General features: G+C 35.3%; 1 protein-coding gene across 1 annotated transcript; it reads left to right on the top strand.

Moving 5' to 3' along the window:
- The first annotated feature begins 3,768 nt into the window (after positions 1 to 3,768).
- LOC136251061 (gamma-aminobutyric acid type B receptor subunit 2-like) lies at positions 3,769 to 14,510 on the top strand. Its single transcript, XM_066043438.1, has 15 exons — positions 3,769 to 4,003; positions 4,157 to 4,300; positions 6,039 to 6,209; positions 6,993 to 7,100; positions 8,158 to 8,223; positions 10,301 to 10,504; positions 10,710 to 10,937; positions 11,025 to 11,088; positions 11,139 to 11,237; positions 11,736 to 11,868; positions 11,925 to 12,168; positions 12,235 to 12,366; positions 12,419 to 12,733; positions 13,357 to 13,512; positions 14,258 to 14,510. Exons 1-15 carry the CDS (start codon positions 3,803 to 3,805, stop codon positions 14,306 to 14,308), a joined length of 2,316 nt encoding a protein of 771 aa, XP_065899510.1. The 5' UTR covers positions 3,769 to 3,802; the 3' UTR covers positions 14,309 to 14,510.
- Positions 14,511 to 20,546: the final 6,036 nt, after the last annotated feature.

The following is a 20,546-nucleotide window of genomic DNA, read 5'->3' as shown; positions in this document are numbered from 1 at the left end:
AGGACCTGTGAGAAGCTGCAGCTGTTACTATATAAATACATATTATTGACCATCCATGCACCTATAGGCATATTTACATTGAAAACAAATCATATAGTGTATTCCAGATATCACCAGGATATTCATGCCCCCATCTTTCTAATGACATGCAAGTTATTTCCAGTATCAGTGTCAAGTGATGCAGAAATTGCTGTAGGAATAACAGCAATTAAAATGGTCAGGATTGCCTTAATAACACAATCAGAAAGTGTTTTTACATTTGTAAGTTGAAAGCATGGCATTATAGAGTTACATGCATGGATGGAGAAATTATTTTGTACAATCGTTTATAACTGGTGTAGTTTTAAGCTGTATGTATACTTCCAATTACCAATACAACTCAACTGCACATAGCACTTTATTTCATGCATGTCAGTATTAGCACTGTTAGTGCCAAATAGCTGGCGTTTTGTCAGTAGTTTTCTAGGCAAGTAAAAGATCATCTTGCATAGTCAAATTTGAAAGTCATCACATTAATTACAAAGAATTCTATACAAAAAATCAACAGACTGCTTTATTAGAATGTTTGAAGACCTTTCTACAACATAATAGAGATGGCTTTACTGAGAGCTGATTGATGTACACAGATATCTTTAGTTGTTGATCAGTTACCTATCTAACCAATGAAATCCATACAACTGCAAATTATATTCATATGGTAATATGTGACAGTAAGCCTTTTTATGTAATATTGATTTTCTTAAATATGATTCAGAGAATTCATTAGCTCATGTATACAGCACACATAATATAACAATTGTCTTAAAGGCAAACCCTTCAATTTTCCTTCAAACAATTACTGTTCACTGTTAAAAATGAAATCCAAACCTGGTTGACTACTTTATTAGAGATATTCAAAACAACTGTTATTGTATACCAAAAACAAAGGTAAGTTGTTCTATATTGCGATCTTTATTACACTGTAGTTGTGATGAAATTGTTACAACTAGCTACAAAGTATATTTATACACCCCAATGAGACAGGGATGACATATTTGGTTTCTTAAATATTATCCATTACTAAAGTAAATTCATTGGTCCACATGATGTGTGCAGAATTTTATCTACAGACAAGCATTCTGAAGGTGTTCTGTATATCAATGAATCCATGAAGACTGTATTTACATGCTCTAATAGAGCATTCACTGAAGTCGCAAAATTCTTCACTAAATGTCAAGGAGTTTACTTTTATCACGGGAGATAGTGCATTTACAGTGGTTCAGGATTTGAAAGTAAGTAAATTTTCAGTGTACATTGCTACAGTGTGCATTACCAAAGAGGAATATGCCATGGCCAGAGTGCAGAAAACAAAGAAGAATTAAGAGATCAGAAATAAAAAGTAGTGAAACAAGGGATTTTGCCTACACCTGAGGATATTCTAGTAGACATTTAATCCCTATAGTCCATGCAGTCATAGGTATAGACTGAAGTAAAGATTAAAAATAAAATGACTGAATAAAGGATTAAATGTCTGCTAGCCATGAACCACAGTAGTGGTTCTTAATATAGAGATCGCCTATGTTTTTTGCCAAAATCCTAATAGAACACACACCTAAACACCACCTTAGGAAGCTCCCCAGCCACAAAGAAGCCTTAGAAGAAGCATATGTCCACTGGAAAATATGAAGTCAAAAGGAACCAGTAAAGGTACTTTTAAAATAACTGAAATATGTTCATCTGTTATTTTTATTCTCACAGGGCTAGAGCAAATCATGAGTACTTTTTGCAATTGGGGATAAAAACTGCACAACTTTCCTTCCTATGTCTTTCTTCACATACATAACCTATTTTACTGCATATTACAATGATAACACCCATTCTCAAGCAAATTTGCTTCTTGTATGTTCAATTTGCCATTGATCTTCTGACTTAGTTTCTGCAAGGGTAACCAATGTGTTAATATGTGTTAATAAGTATCCAATCTATTCATGTTAACACATTCATTTGGAAACCTTATATCATTACCTATATTTAACCACAGTGTATATATTAAACAATAATGTTGTTGTGTACCACTGCCTCCTTGACTTCCTGTAATAACACAACTGTACAAGTGTGTATATAAATCAGAAGCCACACTATTGTTGACCACACACTGCCTATAGTTGGATATGTCAAAGCTGTATAGTACAAAGTACATTCAATAATAAGGAAACAATATACTGGTGTTTGCTAACTCTGATAATATTAACTGACTACTTAACAGCTACTGTACATGATGACTGACTTTGATATACTGCTGTGTAATATCAAGTACCACCAGCACCTCTTATTATCATGTTAGCTATCCATAAATGGATTTTTAAAAAGTAAACACTGAAACTAGTGTAAAAATAATTTTAAAATTAAAACATGGGAATAGAGATCACTGAAAAAAGTAAAGAAACAATAATCAAACAAACCAGCATGTTAAACACACAGAGATCTCTATTTGGACTCAAATAAACATTTATACAGAAGCATTCTCAGTACTTGTCTGCCCGGCCCTGATTGATGGAGAAACTAATGTTTTTTCCTTAGTTTCTACCATATCCATTGAGTCTAAATAGAGTTTAACATGCTGGCTTGTTTGATTCTTGTTTCTTTACTTTTTCAGCAATCTCTATTCCCATGTTTAAATTTTTCTAATTTTTACAGTAATAGCTATATCTTCAGGTGCCCTTGTTTCCCTACTTTTTAGTTATATGATCCCTAGTCAAACTTATATTTCCTTATACCTTATTCATTAAGCCTGGTAAGACATTTCCTTTTCAGAATCTCAAAGTTTACAATTGTCACTTCCTTTCCTTTAAGCATTCATCCATATGCATTCCATGATGATGTAGATATCGATGTGTGTAAGTTGTGTTTACTAATATTTTATCATGACTTCCTAATACAAAGAAGGGTGTTTAGCTATACAGAGTTTAGAAGGTATCAGTTTCTCATCCTCCTGTAGCTACTCAAAATAGCAGTGCGGGAGGGCGGATTTTTATTTTATTTTTTACTAACCAAATCAGGGGCGGATCCAGGAGTTGGCAAGGGGAGGGCACAGACTAAAGTTGTAGGTGGTTGGGGAGAGCAGATTCTCTTGTAATTTTAAGTAGCAATGATCACTCCTTAGTAAGCTGATTTTTTTCATTATGAACTTGTTTTAAAGGCTATGATTAGCACGAAAGTCTTAACACTAGCATTACGTTAATTATTTTAGAGGCGCTTAATACGTACGAAAGTGCTGCGTGACACTTCGACAGTTATTTTAACTATGGCTTTAGGTGAGTTTGTAATAAATTCAGGTAATATGCAGCTTTAATTTCATGAGCTATATAAATAGATTTTTTTTTTGGGGGGGGGGGGGGGGGGGGGGGTTGCTCAGTACAAATAATAAATAAATAAATAGCTACACTCATCCACCAGTGGTGTAAAAAAATCCGTAATGAAGTAAGAAAAACGGCGGGGATGAGAAACTAATAATTAATAAATTAAGTTTATGTGGCCTAATGAGGTCTTTATAATATCCACTGAAAGACCTTATTAATAAACCAAAGTGACATATCAGTACCAAATTCAATCTCAGTAGACTAAATTTTCCTATGGAAGGCATGCCCCATGCAGACCCCCTCCCTAGATAGAGCATGTTCTGCATGCTTTGCAGCTGCGTCAGCGTTATTTTGCACATGCGCATTAGTTAGTTATGCATGTATATATCTGAGCGGTCTTACGGTCGATAGTTTTGCAGTTAAACATGATTTCAGTCAGAAGATTTTGGTTGCTTGCATTGATCATGAGTAGCGTTAGATTTTTAACTACTGGAATAGCGGGAAAAGAGACTGTACGCCTCGGTGTGCTGATCTCCACGGGGGACTCGCAAGATGGAAGAATCGATAATTCAGGGTACCTATCTACTCTGAATTACGCTTTGCAAACTGTCAACGATGACTCGTCTCTCCAGTACGGATTTACTATAGCACTTAACAATTCAAAGGTGAGCATACTTTATCAATTTTGCAGCTAGATAGCCGAGCTATATAGCTACTTCTTGAGGTAGTCATCTACTACGGTATGTATAATCCGTACATATATGCCATAAATTTCACTACGGCTTGTATTTAGCTAAATAATAATTGTATTTATATAGTGTGAAGCATCATCTAGTCTGTACAGCTTTATTGATCAAGTTACAACTTCATCGGATGATGACCAAATAATGCTGATTGGTGCAGATTGTTCCGTTGCCACTGAACCTGTTGCTGAGCTTGCACACAACTGGAACCTGGTACAAGTATGTTCATCCTCATATAGAATAAAAAATTTAGCCCCTTGCAACTAAAATCTCTCAAATAAATAATTAAGGTGTGTGTGTTGTGTGTGGGCATGTGTGTGTGTGTGCGTGTGCATGTGTGTAGTAAACAGAAGTGTGCAAACTACTATCTTGATCATATAAGCAAATAAATGAAATGGGAGTTATTGGCCATGGGCATATAGTGCACCTTCTATAACCAGCAGCTAAGTAATGAGTCCTACTTTTGGCAGTTCACTTGCTGACACTGATGTGATAATGAAAGTACATGTGAAAATAATCAGAAGAATTGCAGTTAAGCATAAGAAGGACATTAAGTACGACAAAAGCCAATATCATAAATAGCTAAGCGATGTATTGTTTTATTTATTAAGGCTTTACAGCACAAGTGCTGAAGGTCTGTAGGACACCTGGTCCTACAGCCTGTTTAAAGATGTTACATTATGTATGTTTGAAAAGTTGCAGAAAGAGAACATCCATGCATGTAAGCAGCCTCAATCCTGCAGATATATCTTGTGAATAGATATAGATACATGTCCCAGGAAATGACCCCATTCAAGTGTTATACATGGGTATAGTTGTACTGTCCTTGCTTAACACTTTCTCACACCCTTATATGCTGACTCCTTTGTGAACAATCTAATTCATAGAAATGCATGCGTTACCCACATGTAACTTAATTAGAATTGAACCATTCACCACAATAACTGATGAAATTCTACAAAAGTTTAGTAACATTGTAATGAACTTTTTATAAATATGGCTTCTGATGTGTAACCCATGATCTTCTTAAATTAATGGTGTTATGCAATAAGCTGTTCATGTATGTACTTCCTGCCATGATTCCTATCAGCCACCTCATCATGATCATAGTAACTTTGCCAACAATGAATTTGTTTCCTGTCAGCCTCTATATATATGCTTTAATTGTAACCATATCTATCATACAGTACAATAGTGCTGGATATTAGGGATCATGGATGTTTGCACTTTCTCAAAAAAATATTGACCAGAAACCAGCATCACAATATCTTCATGGCACCTTGGTAGTATTGGTTAGATATAACCAAACCCAAAAATGCTTTCAGTACAACCTGAAATGCTTCCAATAGGTTGTTATGAAATTTCAATCAGTGGAATTTTCTGTTGACTGATTGAATAAGTGACTGACCGACTTACTGGCCGACTGTCTAACTGACTGCATGACTGACTAACTGACTGACTGATGCCTTCAGATCAGCATGACTCAGTAATGGCTAAAGCTTTGGGCTTGATTTTATTCATTGTTCGATGTTGCTTCAACCTGACATGTGCCTTTTGGCATACTGCAGAATGCACACTGTACAATGCATGCATCTTGGATTTACCTTTGTGTCCCATTTCTCTTTGTTGACATTGCAGGGTGTCAATTCATGGTAGCACATGATGGCTTCCTTCATAAATACAAGTGGACATTTAATCCCTATACCCATGCATGACTGAATTAGGGATTAAATCTCCACTAGTATATTTGCAGGTGTAGGTGACCTCCCTTAATTATTTCTTTCACTACTTTTCATTCCTAATTAAACTTAAAAGTATATAATTTTTCCTTGCACTTGTACATATTTTACCAATCTGCTTTATGTATCTCATGATTTGTTGTCAAGTAATATATGCCACAGTTTTCCCAAAATATAGTATCATACGTGGCTGAAATCGTTTACAATTTTTACTCTAGATATCACCAGGATCTTCATCACCTCGTCTTTCTAATGACAAGTTATTTCCACTATTTCTAAGAACAGTGTCAAGTGATGCAGAAATTGCTGTAGGAATAACAGCAGCCATGAAGGAATTTGGATGGTCCAGAATTGCTTTACTAACACAATCAGAGAACATATTCACATTTGTAAGTATACTCTTAGGCAAGTATATCTAGTTATAGACCAAACAAAAAGGATTTGTTCAGGCAGTGCAGGGGTGGCTCCAGGGGGTTTCTGAGTTTTCCAGAAGCTGATCAAGTATATTCAACCAATTAAAAATATATTTTGCATTGATTTACATAAGCACAATACGTTCAGATCAGTCAATCACTCTAATAAATCAGTCACAGTATTCAGAGAAGCAGTGTAGCAAGCAGTGTAGCAAGCTGTGTAGCTATAAATAAGGATTTTTTATGTACTTTATATCAATATATAGTTAGTGGAGGGCAGTTATTCTCAGCAAGCAGCTACTTTTTTTTGGTCTTTACCAAAAGTCTAGCTATGCTCCTGATCAGAAACCAGTCACCAAAAATCCTGCAGCTGCCTATGCAGTGCATGCATGGTCTAACTTAAAATATGGCTCAGCACTTGGTTAATGAAATTTTTGAAGCCCAAAATTAAATCCACAAGTTTTAAAATGAATTTTTTTGAATATGGTCAAGTACAGTGCACAAATGTGCATAAATTATTCAGGAGGTCCCAAACAGACATTTTAATCACTTGTTATAGTTTTGCCTCTTGGTGATAAATGTATCCTCAATGTTTCCCAAGTACTAAAACGTGTACTATCACATACTGTGCTACTTGTCTAAATGTTGTATATATTTAGTTGTAATTTTATTAAATTTGCACACTATATGAAATTCATATACAGTAGCTACCCCTATACAACCCTTTATTGTAAGTGATACTGTTTTCCACATATGCAGTTTTCAATGCAATTCAAGAGTCACCTTGATGATTCAAATTTGAAAATAATTAAGGAGTATACCTTTAACACAGGAGAAAATATTTCATTAGCAATGGATAGTTTGAGAGTAAGTTATACATTAGCTAACATAATCAAGAAGGCAAAGTAATGATCTACCATTGTTGTTGTTGTTGTTCTTAACCAGTTTTACTCATGAAGTGTTGAGAGCAGATACACATATATAATTCTACATATCTGTTCAATTCACATATACAACTGTTTTTAGTAGAACACTTAATGAGTGCCAGCAGGTAATTTATGTACCTTGAGAACTTCAGTATTGCCTATATACTGGTACATGAGCAATAATGAAATCCCTTGAAAATGTTTCACTTACTAGTAGAAAGTTTTTACAGGCATTACAGTTGTCATAGCACAGATTTATGCATTCATACAATTTTCACAGGACACAAAAGTGCATGTACAATAGTATTTCAGTATTATGTGACTTTTATGTACAAAGTTATCTCCAAGATGCTGCAAACCAACCCATCATGATTTTTACATGCACACTTGCTAGAATATTCATGTACAGTGGAATGTTATTATTCATACTCCAATTATCCAAACTTGCAGTGAACTGAATTCCAAAAATGACCATTCTATTTGAGTAGTGAGTGTTCTATTAGGGCACAGTTGCTATTTCGTAAAATTTATTGTCTGCAAAAGTGCTAAATACATTCTTTAAAGGTGATTTTTTACACAATTTCAGAGTATGGATCCTTCAGTCATCTGAACACAACTTACACAAGGTGGCCCCCAAAGGTTTGGATAACTACTGACATTCCACTGTATGCATCTTACAAAGCAGTACTTACAAAGTCTGTCAATTACCGTATTTCCTTGGTTAAACACCTAAGTAGCTGCACTTGAGTGGTGCCACAATCAATTTTGACTTTACCATCATTTTTGAGCATTGAGTAGTGGTTGATAATCGCTACATAGATTTTTTTGAACTAAGGTTGTAAATGCTGTGTTGTTTAATCGAGTAAATACAGTATTTGCGAATGCTTTTTCTGAATGGTTTGATCCTTATTATATATCTATATAATTATGGTATGCAAGAACTACAGTAAATATAGGAGCAATGCATGTATAGTTAGTTATATTGCCTATTCATGTAGAATTCTCCAGCCAGGATTATTTTCTTGAACATGTATCAGGAGCATGCAATACAAGTGCTGTGTATGGTGAGTATGTAATTAGCATAAAGTAATGTTATAGCATGCATTTCGAATTCTTTTAAATCAAATAGGTCATTAGATTTCCATAGCAACAGATAAACATATGAGTTTCTATAGCAATGAATATATGATCTATAAGGATTACCATGTCTAAATGGTAAAAATTTTAGCATTAAAGCATTGAAAACAAGCCTCACATCCTTATTCAATTAAGTGCATGGGCTGATGAAATGACAGCACTGTACAACAACTTAAAACAATTGTAACCATAAGCAATTCTATAGGGATCTGGGGGAGGCATGGCCTCTCCCTGCTGAAAAATAACTTTTAGAAACTCTTGGAGAAAAGTTGCAGTATACATTGGCATTGTTATTTTTAGTATCTTCCATGTTTTTAACATAAATTTTAAGCTATTTTGAAGCCTTCAAATTGCAAAAATCCTGCACTGCTTCTGGGGGTTGCACTCCCAGATCCCCCTGAAATTCTACTTTATATTACAGCCATACAACATGTTCCCTACTTGCCTCCATCCCCTGTAGGTCAGGTCTACAAATCACCACTGATTGTAACTTTAACATGCTATTGACTTCAAACAAAATGTAAGCTGTTTCTTAGAATTAGATCTTTGATTCTATGGCAGATTTTAAACATTTACTTGATGCCTGAGGGAGATGAAGGCAAAAGTGACCAATTTTCAGTAGAAAAATGGCTGTAAAGGTCAAATTTTGGATGGCCCTATATCCAAAAATATGAAGTAATATATGATGTACTACTGTACAAAGTTTCATGCTTTTATCATGAAAAGCACAATTTTTGCACAAACTAAGCCAACTAACTGATTAACTGATGCCTTCAGCCAAGCATAACTCAAATATGGTTAACAATTAGGGCTTGATTTTTCACAGTTCGACATTGCTTTGGCCCAAGACATGCCCTTGCTCATGTGCATACATCACGGTCTCATGGACTTACCTTTGACCTTTTTTGTGTCTCATTTCTTTCTCAACTATTATGTAAGCATTGATTCGCATCATAATGCCTGATGGCTTCAGTGCCAGCTGAATTGACCATAATTTCCATAGTGACTGGATTGACTGCAGAGACACTTTTCATACATGCATAACAGGTGGAACAAAGCTGAAAACAAAGTGGAAAGGCCATGCACATCACTTTCCAGTGATCTTAATGAGTACTCAAGTATTAATTTGACTACTATCCAAGTACCAAAATTCCTAAGGAGTACTCAAGTATTGTAGTATTTGTTTTAGCCATGATTTCCAGTAATTGATATACAGGGCACACAGGGGTGGAGGAAGTAGTTGATATGAGGGGGGGCTGGGCTGACCAGACTTATGGAAATGATCTGCATTGTCTCTGGCTTGGTAAGGTGAGACCAAAAAAAAAAGGTCACAGCCAGCTGAGAATAGCTACCCACCTCACCAGCTATGCATTTATAGCTGATAAACTACATAAAATCCCTATATAGTTCACTACACACTGCTCTAATACTGTGACTGCTTATTAGAGTGACTGCTCTATTAGAGTATCTCGATCTTCATCGCTGTTTTCAGCCACACTCCAAGAAGGATAATTTCACGTGATATCATTCTGAGGGGGGGATTTAGCCCCCTAGCCCCCCCTTTCCGCCGCCTGTGAGGGCACATGTTAAGTCACTATGTTAGGCTAGCACCATTCTTTCCTTTCATGATGTATGCATTGGTTCACTAGTCATAAAATAAAACAAGTACAAGGAAAATTAGAAATTTGAGTAGGGATCATAAAAATAAAAGGAAGTCATCTACACCTGCAGCTATACTAGTAGACATTTAATCCCTACTTCAGTTAATGGCTATACTCTACATAATATGACTGAAGTAGAAATTAAACATCCACTTGATTGCTGCAGGAAATACCTTCTCTTGTTTCATTGCTATGATCCCTACTCAAAGACAGAATTTCCTTACATACACTTGTATAATCAATTTAACAGTAGTGTCTACCTACTTCATGCACTATGATTGCATATTTAAATGTACTGACAGTAGACAGTAGTATTAGCAATTTTGTTTTTCATTTGTAAAAGGCACTGCAATTGGAGATGGTCCATCCTACCTATCAATTGATGCTTTTCAACTGGTACACAGATGATTGGCTGAATGCTGGATGTGCAGCTAACAATCCATCCATAAGAAAAGAATTAGAAGCTATAGTGGAGACTGCTTTAGTATTTGATCATTATCCCAGAATTGACACCAAAGATAAAGACAAGCTGAATGTGGGAAACATAGTAAGAATAATGGCATGTTCAGTAGTCCCTCGCTATATAGCCAGATCACATGTGTGTGTATATATATATTATTACCAAGAGAAAATATATACAGTGGTACCTGTTAAACATATCTTAAGCTTACAATGTCACTCATGTATTTATTTTTTATAATGCTAAGTATGTAGCCACTCAGTAAAAGTTCATTTATAATGTCTTTCTGTAGACATGGAATGACTTTGCTTTGTATTATAATGAAAATTCCAGTGTTCCATCTCAGTTGGAGGACAGTGCATATGTCTTTGATGCCATTTGGACAGCAGCACTTGCTCTTAACAGCACAGCCTCTAAGCTACCCAATGGTGTAACACTGAGGAATTTTACATATGAGAATAGGAAGATGTCTCAACTCATCTATGAAGAAGCATTGAAAGTGAATTTCTTTGGATTAACTGTAAGTGTATTCTTTGAATCCCTTTTCTATGGATGCAAAACATCTATCCATTATTGATGTGCACCATGTTAAAAATAATTATTATAGGGTAAAGTCTCTTTTCGCAGTAATGGTGACAGGCCAGGAAGAGTTCGACTGATTCAGTACAGGCGTTAGTTATGCATTCCTGTTTACAGACACTCAAATTATTATGTTTTGTAGGTGATAACCAAGGAAACTTAACTAAAATGCAGTTTGGGAGACTGGAAACAGATATGCTTGTATTTCAAGATGGAGAGAGTAGTAGTACTGTGTTCCAAGGTTAGACTATTACAATTGGAAAGTCAGCACAATGCTGATTGCATCCAACATAAAAGAGAAATGATTATGGAATAGTATCAACTATATTAAAACTGTGTGGAAGTTATTTTTATCATGATATGAGAGGTATTATTCCTTAACAATTCTGTAGAAGTAAATATAATAGCTTTTGATAGCATTAGCTGTAGGTAAGCAGACAGTTAGAATGCAATGAATGATTACATATGCACGGTAAATACACGTACAATAGCAATTTGTTTACATCATTCTACGACCAATTTAAGTACATGCACAGCTGTGTACAAAGATGACTATGATAACATCACTGTGTAATTATCACCATCAATGCAGAAACCACAGTTGCATGAAGCATATATTAGTGCAAAAATATCAATTGCTAAGTATATTGGCAAACATGCGAATTAAACAATACAAATATCATAACAATATTATTTAGCTCACTTCTTCATTCTGCATACTTTGTTTATCTGTGAATAGGTGCAGTTACAGTAGATGAAGAATATAGTTATATTGTTCTACCATTGTTGGCGACTTATACTTCATTGTCTATTCTTGGAATAATGTTTGCTTTTGTGTGCCTCATTTTTAACTTGTGGTTCAGAGAACAAAAGTAAGGCTATAATGCAACTATTGTTTAGATACCATGAACTTGTTTCGCACATTTAGGCTAGTGAAGCTTACCAGCCCATATGTCAATGTGATGATTATAGCTGGAGCAGTTATATTTTACATAACAGTGATTTTGTTCGGAGTGGATGAAAATATGGCATCATTTTTAACAGTTGATCGTCTGTGTCAGACAAGAGTATGGTTGGTAGTGTTCGGATTTAGTCTGCTGTTTGGGACAATTTTTGCCAAAACGTGGAGGATATATTACATTTTTAGCCATTCTAAACCCAATGCTAAATTAGTAAGTATAGATCATTGATAGATTGATGCACTAAAACCTTGCAACTGTGATTTTACTCTTTTATAGGCAATTAAAGACATTTATTTGTTTGCAATAATCGGACTGCTTATCACAGTTGATATTGTCATTTTGATCCCACCAACAGTTTTACCAAATACTATTTTGAGAAGAAGAGAAGAAGAAAATGATGGGCAAAATGTAATTGTCAAAAATTTATTTAATTCATATGAAGTTATATTATCTTTTACAGGAGAATGACTTACCTGTAATCACCGGAGTTTGTACATCAGATAATTTGGTTTGGTTGCCAGTTCTTCTTGCTTACAAAGGATTTGTCCTCTTAGCTGGACTATTCCTTGCATTTGAAACACGAAAAGTGAAATATACTACTCTGAATGAGTCTCGTTTCATTGCTGCATCAATTTATGGAGCAGTAATAACTTCTATAGCACTTACACCGGTTGTACTATTGCTGCAGAACTATCCCAATTTGCAATATGGAATATCTGGATGTGTTATACTGTTGAGTATAACTCTTATACTTAGCTTAGTGTTTGCTTCAAAAGTAAGTAATTTTGTAATTAAGTTAATAATTAAGTAATTTGCAAATAGTATTGTATAAAGCACCCTGCTGAACTGACCACCAAAATTCATACACCCAAATGTCTTATGCCAGATACTATAATAATCGCTGATAAGTAACTACAAGGACAGTGCTGGCAAGGGGAACCTGGGGAAGAACACATCTAGGTAAAGATAAGGGAATAAAATTTCCCTGGTTATAATGTTAATGTGTACTCAATTTTATAATTAATGGATGACATTATTGCATCTGACCAGCATATGTTTTGTGGTCTTGCTATATGACTTTAACTTGAATCAAAATCCAAACACAGAGTATTAGTTCATTAGTTTACTGCTCTATTATAGTGTATGTCAATTAGTTACATACCTATAAAATTCTTTGGCGTAGTTACCTGGTAAAGAAAGGTCATGGGTAGAATACCTTGGAAATCTGCCTTAATGATTGGTGTAAACACAGATTCTCTGCATGTGAATGCTGTGTATATTTGCCATTCACCTTAATAGCTGCTATAACTAAGGGGATAAAGACATTGGCCCCAAATGGCCCATACTGCATCCATTGTAAAGTGAACTATTAATTTTTTACCACTTTATTGCATATAGATGTACAAAGTCTACCATGATCCAAAAGGTCTACATAGTCTAGATAACAGTGACAAAAGTGATTCTCATTATGTAATGTTTATGGAAGAAAGTTACCAGAAAAGAATAGAGAAACTGAATTCAGAAATCAAAGCACTCACTGGGGAGCTAACAGTGGTATGTGGTTTTAATGTACATTAAATATTACTTTACACCTGCACTTTACAAAAAGAGCTTATAGTCACAAAAAAGTGCTTTTTGCCCTACCAGCTGCTACTGTAGTGACCATAATGCATTGTAGAGCCCATTCAGCAGACAGTTTTACGTATTTGAGTGGAGCAACTAGCTATAGTATTTTTATGTATGTCATTTGAAGTTGTACTTATTTCCACATTTTATATTCAGCTTTGTTAGTCCAATTTTAATAGTCTATACTTTTGTTTAATCTTTTATGCTATACAAGGAAAGTTTAGGAATTTTAAGTTTGATCAGGGATCAAAGAAGTGAAACAAGGAGGTCAGAATGCAATAATTATTTTTAGAGGTGCTAATACTCTTGAAGGTGCCAGGGAAGCAGTTTTGAGTGACTTTATTATTTTTCATCAAAGCTTTTTATGAGGGTAAATTTTACAATAGATAATTTATTTAGTCATTCACTTAATTAGCCCAGAGTAAGAATTCTGGCTTCAGATTCCATCAACTGTTCAATTAGAGAATAATACATTAGATATTTTCATTTTAAAATTTGACTGGTTGGTGAAACCTCATTAGAACTGTGCCTGGACTACAGCTCTAATGTCTCAAAGCTGTGTGATATGTCTATACATATAGCTACTTACTGAATTGACTTTTGAAATGGTTATAGCACATTGTTGTCAATACAACACAGTATATACAGTAACAATTGCCTTTTGCTATTACAGTTTAGATCTGATAAACCATCCAATGAAGTACAACTGGAGCCAGCACCATAGGACTTGTACTTGCATTCTATAGTGCACTCAGTATAATGCATTGCTTAGTAATTACTTATTGAAAACTCTAATGTAGTGATGTAGCTATATATTGTAGTACAATTATGCTGGGCATAATGATGTATATGCTATATACATGCATATAGCTGTTCTTTATTGTTTGCCATAATAGGCAGGAATTAGTTTACTTGACGTTTAATAATCACAGAAATAAATTAAAAAGTTACAGCGCTGATATGAAAGATATCTAATGTGCATGGTGGCCTCAATTGCAATGATAAGGAGTTTTAATCTTGAATAGTTTTGGGAAATAATATTTGTGAGAGCTATATAGCTCTAGCTGTTGGTGTATCCCTTTTCTCCTCCACACAAATACAAAAGGGTCTGACCTGGGTATGAGATGCGACTACCACCAGATATATTATATGTGATCATGAAATCACAGAGGGAAAGTTGTCTAGAGTAGATAATTATTAGTATATATTGGAAAAGAAGCTTTTTTCTATGGTGAGGATTATTTAAGCATGGGGATGCAACAAAAGTGATGAGACTACCACGTACATTGAGTAAACTTTGAGATTGGTTGTGTGACTAGAATAATCAAAATCCCTAAAAAAATATTGCAGAAAGATCTCATTAAAGCAGCTCTGCTAGACTGTACTGAAACAAAATAGGCTAGAGTGTTAGATAGAATCTTTTCTTCTTGACCTCACATTCTGCACTGTTATCTGACCATTGCAAACATCCTGCACCCTTTCATGTACACACAGGAGCCCTTAGTGCCACAAGGAGTGCTTTGTGGCAATTATACATGCATGTAACTTTGTTCGTAATAGTTAGTTACTATTTAAAAGGTGACTAAAGTTACGTTACTAGTTACTTTTGTGACTTTTGCTTGAACTTTTTGCTTTCACCTCATTTAGAAAATTAAACTAAAGCTAGCATGCAGGACTACTTTTTTTAGCCAGACCATACTAGCTATCATCGTACATGAAGCGTTAATCACATGATAAAATTTCAAGTAAATGCTGTAGATAGTTTTGGAGACATGACATCAAATCAAAAAGTATTTGAATCCCCCAAGTTGGCAGCAGCAGTGTCTGGCTTCCATGTCTGCTACCCATGTTGGGAGTAACGCGTTATGTAATATTATTACTTTTGTGGTAACTAAGTAATATAACGAAATACGCTATAAAAACAGGTCATATAACTCAAGATACTTTCTTACAAATGTAACGCGTTACCTAAGTAATATAGTTACTGTAACGAGTCTAATACAACGTAATATTATTACAAGTAATGAAGTTACTAATCTCGTTAGTAACGCCTAACCACAACGAAGTAACGAATCCTACTGAATGAAGCTTATTCACCAGCTTATTCACCAGCTTCTTACTATTTGCACACTGTCCAGCAACGCAATCATGTCACGTGATAGTTTCACACGTGATAGCTTAAGGCTATGGACACAAAGTAATATAATATGTAATATTATTATAGTTACTTTATTTTATGGGTAATATGTAACTGTAACTAAATAGTTCAGTTGCAAGTAATATGTAACTAGTTACTTTTACAAAGTAATTTGCCCAACACTGCTGCTAGACTGCTACTACAGTGTCTTATGATACCACAGTGTCTTTTGGTACTAGCCAGTGTCTTGTGGTACTAATATAACCAGTGTTTTGTGATACTAACCAGTGTCTTATGATACTACAGTGTCTTGTGGTAGTTGTCATTTTGCGGTTCCCGTCAACAATAGGTTTTCTTCACTTACAGTTGAGTTTGTGCCTTTGGAATCTGAAGACGCAGATCCCCATGAAGTTGTTATGGACAGTGTTGGGAGTAACGCGTTATGTAATATTATTACCAGCTTTTGTGGTACCTAAGTAATATAACGAAATACGCTATAAAAACAGGTAATATAACTTACTTACAAACGTAACGCGTTACCTAAGTAATATAGTTACTGTAACGAGTCTAATATTACGAAATATTATTACTACAAGTAACGAAGTAACTAATCTCGTTAGTTATCTCCTGAGTAACGCCTAGCCACAACGAAGTAATGAAGCCTACTGAATGAAGCTTATTCACCAGCTTCTTACTTATAACCAAGATTTGCACATTGTCCAACACTGCTTGAAGTATCTTAGTTTACTACAGTGGTATATCCCCAGTATATGGAACAGTTAATTGTTTGGTATTTTAGTAGTTTTTCAGTAAACCCGCATTCACTGATGTTTTACTGAGAGTTTAAAACTTAGTAAAATAATTATGTTCCATATACTTAAGTTTACTGACACTTTACTATCAGTATAACTACAGTAAGGCATCTTAACAAATTAGTAAACTAAGAACCTTCAAGCAGTGCAACAGCACAATCAAGTCTCGTGATAAGGTGGTAGTTTCACACGTGACAGCCTTGTGAAACTACCACCTTAACCTTTGTGACACAAAGTAATATTATTATAGTTACTTTATTTTATGGATAATATGTAACTGTAACTAAATAGTTCAGTTGCAAGTAATATGTAATATGTAATTAGTTACATTTAAAAAGTAACTTTCCCAACACTGGTTATGGACAATTCATACACACGGTTGCTCAAGCAGTTGCTGTGAATGGGAAGCAAGGGCCAACTGATTCAGAGTTGCTTGATGAAACCATTGCTACTGCTGAGGAGCAGACAGTTGGACCAAATGTAGTACCCCTAGTTGCTGAGAATATTGCTACTGGCACTTCAGCTAATGGATGACTACATCATCTGGGAAACTCTAGTTATCAAGAACTTCACCACACATTGAATTCTCCAATTTGTTTTCAGCCTATGGTTAAGAACAGTTTTATTGATCTTATTCCCCCTGCTTACTAGTAACTTTGATACATCATTTTACTCTGCACATCAGCAACCATTTCCTTTCACCCCAACACCTCATCCAACCCAATTTGCGCACCTTCAGGGTCTTCAACATTATCATCAAATTCTTTCAGTTACTGATAGTTTCTTGCCAGAGATGAAAGTAATACCATCCCCTCAGCCATTCATGAACTACACATGTACTAATGGTTTCATCAAGAGTTCATAATATAAGTAAGGGATCTCCCTTACTTGTATTATGAACTCTTGGTTTCATTCAATCATCAAACTGTGCCTCTATAGTAGCTACCAGTCCCCACTTCTCCCTGTCCACCCTGTATCCACTCCTCCCCTCCACACCCATTGTCCCACTTCCTGCTTGACTTTATTATAGCTTATTGTTTTATATGTTGTCATGATATCTGACAGAGTGTACATAGTTATACATAATTATGCAAAGTATTTGAAGTGTCCGGAGTTAGTAATTAGGCGCACTTATCTAATGTTCCCGGCCCAGCACCATGCAAAATTAAGCCAAAAATATTCTCTCTGCATGGACTAAGGCTGCACAGGCACATGCAGTGTTGGGCAAGTTACTTTGTAAAAGTAACTAGTTACATATTACATATTACTTGCAACTAAACTATTTAGTTACAATTACATATTACCCATATAATAAAGTAACTATAATAATATTACATATTATATTACTTTGTGTTCACAGCCTTAAGCTGTCATGTGTGAAACTACCACTTTATCACGTGACATGATTGCGCTGTTGGACAATGTGCAAATCTTGGTTATAAGTAAGAAGCTGGTGAATAGGCTTCATTCAGTAGGCTTCGTTACTTTGTTGTGGCTAGGCATTACTCAGAGGATAACTAACGAGATTAGTAACTTCGTTACTTATAGTAATAATATTACATAATATTAGACTCATTACAGTAACTATATTACTTAGGTAACGCGTTACATTTGTAAGTAAAGTAACTTGAGTTATATTACCCGTTTTTATAGCGTATTTCGTTATATTACTTAGTTACCACAAAAGTAATAATATTACGTAACGCGGTTACTCCCAACACTGTGCACAGGCAGCATCATCCAAAATACTTGCTACTCAGGACAAGCTATTATAATAGTATACGTTGAGCTGGCTGATACTTAAAAACAGTCATTTACGAAGTGGATATTTAGCCGGTCACCGGCCACGGTGCAAATATTTATTTAGCCGGTCGTTTGATGGGAAGTATCACCTATAACTCTAGTATCAAACACACTAGTTGTATGAAGGTAAGTTTTTGGGTGAGTTCGAGGCGAGCTAGGGTTGGAGCAAGTGAAGCGAGCGTCCCAGTGAAGCCAGGCCAACCCTAGCTTGCCTCGAACTCACCCAAAAACTTACCTTCATACAGACAGTGAAAGCCATCATTACGTTTAACAGGCAAACGTCAGGTTAGCGTTAGGGTTAGGGTCGGGTTCAGCTTTGGTTTCTTTTTCACTAGTGCTAGACTATATAGTATTTTATATTTGGTACATTTAAATAGTACAAAAACAAGAAGAGTAGCCGGCAAGCACCGGTGGTACAGTGGTAGAGCGTTGGTACTCCACACCTGAGTGTGTGGGTTCGAGTCTAGGTTTCGTCACACCTTTTTCTTCGTTTCTTAAACCTTTTTGTGTCACGACTTTTTCTAAGTTTTTTTTTTAAATTGCAATGACCGGCTAAATATCAACAGCCAAATCTTTAATAATTATCTCATGGATGCAATTACACATGGTCTTGACGTTTGGCTCATTTGTAGCACTGCTTGACCCACTAAAAATATTTCAAAATCTTTTTGTTCAAATGCATGACACAATATTCACAGTCAATCAAAATTTCCAATATGTTTCCTATGTGAAAGTAGAGATTTCCAACAAAATTAAATAATTAACATTCCATACATTCATTGGTATGACAAATATTGTGCATTTTGTCAGGGTCATTTTAGTGCAAACCCCACCTCAATCAGTGGTTCCTATCAAAATATATAAGGAAAAGAAGTTGACAGTGTGATGATTTTTGTGTACAGCACTTCAATGCTTTTTATGTATATTGCATGGCACCAAACACAATATTCAAAGTGTCATAAATCTAGATAGGAAACTAATAACGACATGAAATTTTCACCACATATCTATTTTATGAAGAACAGCATATTAACTAAGTAAAACCTCTCAAAAGTGACCACTTCTTTGTAGACTGACCACTCAGAATATTACATGAATAAAGCAAGCGATTCACAAATAAAACTCTGTGTATTGTGTAATCTAAGTATACACAGGTACCTAATGCATTTTCAAGGATAACTAACTAGAAAAATCAGTAATATTTTATAAATGGCAAGTAATGACATCACAAGTCACAATTAACACGTACTTCGGAAACATGGCAATCAGATAACACAATGTAAGAGCAACATTATTTTTAAAATAGATTTGTTTGGACACTGTTTAGCTGTATTTGTCACATTGTAAGCACTAAGGATGATGATTATTATATAACACAATGACATCACTATACTACAAAGAGAAATTATAAATAGTTTCTGATCAAAATTACAATCACTGAAGCTGCTATAAAATGGATCAAAACAGCAATAAATACACCAGAATATAACAACAGATAAGTGTGAAGCCATGTAAGGTTGGTATCACATGCCAGTCTCCACTTTTGAAAAGATTATGCTCAACCTTGAACCTTATTTTGCAATTCCGCGCAAGACAACAATCTGCTCACCTTCAAACTATACTTGCATTGATGCAGGGGGATGCCTTGAAGCCCAGGGTGATTGTAATGCTGAATTCTGAGCAGTGTTAGATGGCGATTTACCTTTTATAAAAGGACCATATTTCCATCGTAATCCAACACCCTCCAATCAAAAAACACATGGAAAATCGAAATCAGTATATACGGTTGCCCAGAACCACTTTCTTCGTCCTCATCAGCAGCAGGTTCACGCGGAAACACTCGGAAACTTCGGCTATCACCGGTGCCACATTCTTCCAATTAGAATTACGTACGCAATTATTTGTATGGGCTCCCTATGGGGATTTTATTTCTCAAACTTTGATTTGCTGTATTTCAATAAATACCGCATGGATTTTAATCCAGTAAAGTGCAATACAAAGTACGAAGCATTGGCTACCATTTACTGGAACGGCAGCTTGTGAAACGTTTATTGAAGGTGTATAATTTAAGTAGCAAAAATGTTAAAAATTGGTAGGTTGGAAATCACTAGTGAAAGCCATAAAAGTGCACAATCCATTACAGCTCTTTCCTGCATAATGGAGCAAAACCGCACATGTCTGCCTTTAATACTGGTTGGCTGAAATATTAC

The sequence above is a fragment of the Dysidea avara genome, chromosome 3 (assembly GCF_963678975.1).
Source record: "Dysidea avara chromosome 3, odDysAvar1.4, whole genome shotgun sequence".
In the NCBI taxonomy this organism is placed as follows: Eukaryota; Metazoa; Porifera; class Demospongiae; order Dictyoceratida; family Dysideidae; genus Dysidea; species Dysidea avara.
The sequence above is the reverse complement of the archived record's forward strand: the minus strand, read 5'-3'. Positions and strand labels throughout refer to the sequence as shown.

What these genes read in the sequence shown, in the direction of transcription:
- LOC136251061 (XM_066043438.1), top strand. Translation starts at nt 3,803, where the DNA reads ATGAGTAGCGTTAGATTTTTAACTACTGGAATAGCGGGAAAAGAGACT. An exon ending in TAGCAATGGATAGTTTGAGA is followed by an intron (nt 7,101 to 8,157) that starts GTAAGTTATACA and finishes CTATTCATGTAG; the next exon opens with AATTCTCCAGCCAGGATTAT. An exon ending in TCGACTGATTCAGTACAGGC is followed by an intron (nt 11,089 to 11,138) that starts GTTAGTTATGCA and finishes TATGTTTTGTAG; the next exon opens with GTGATAACCAAGGAAACTTA.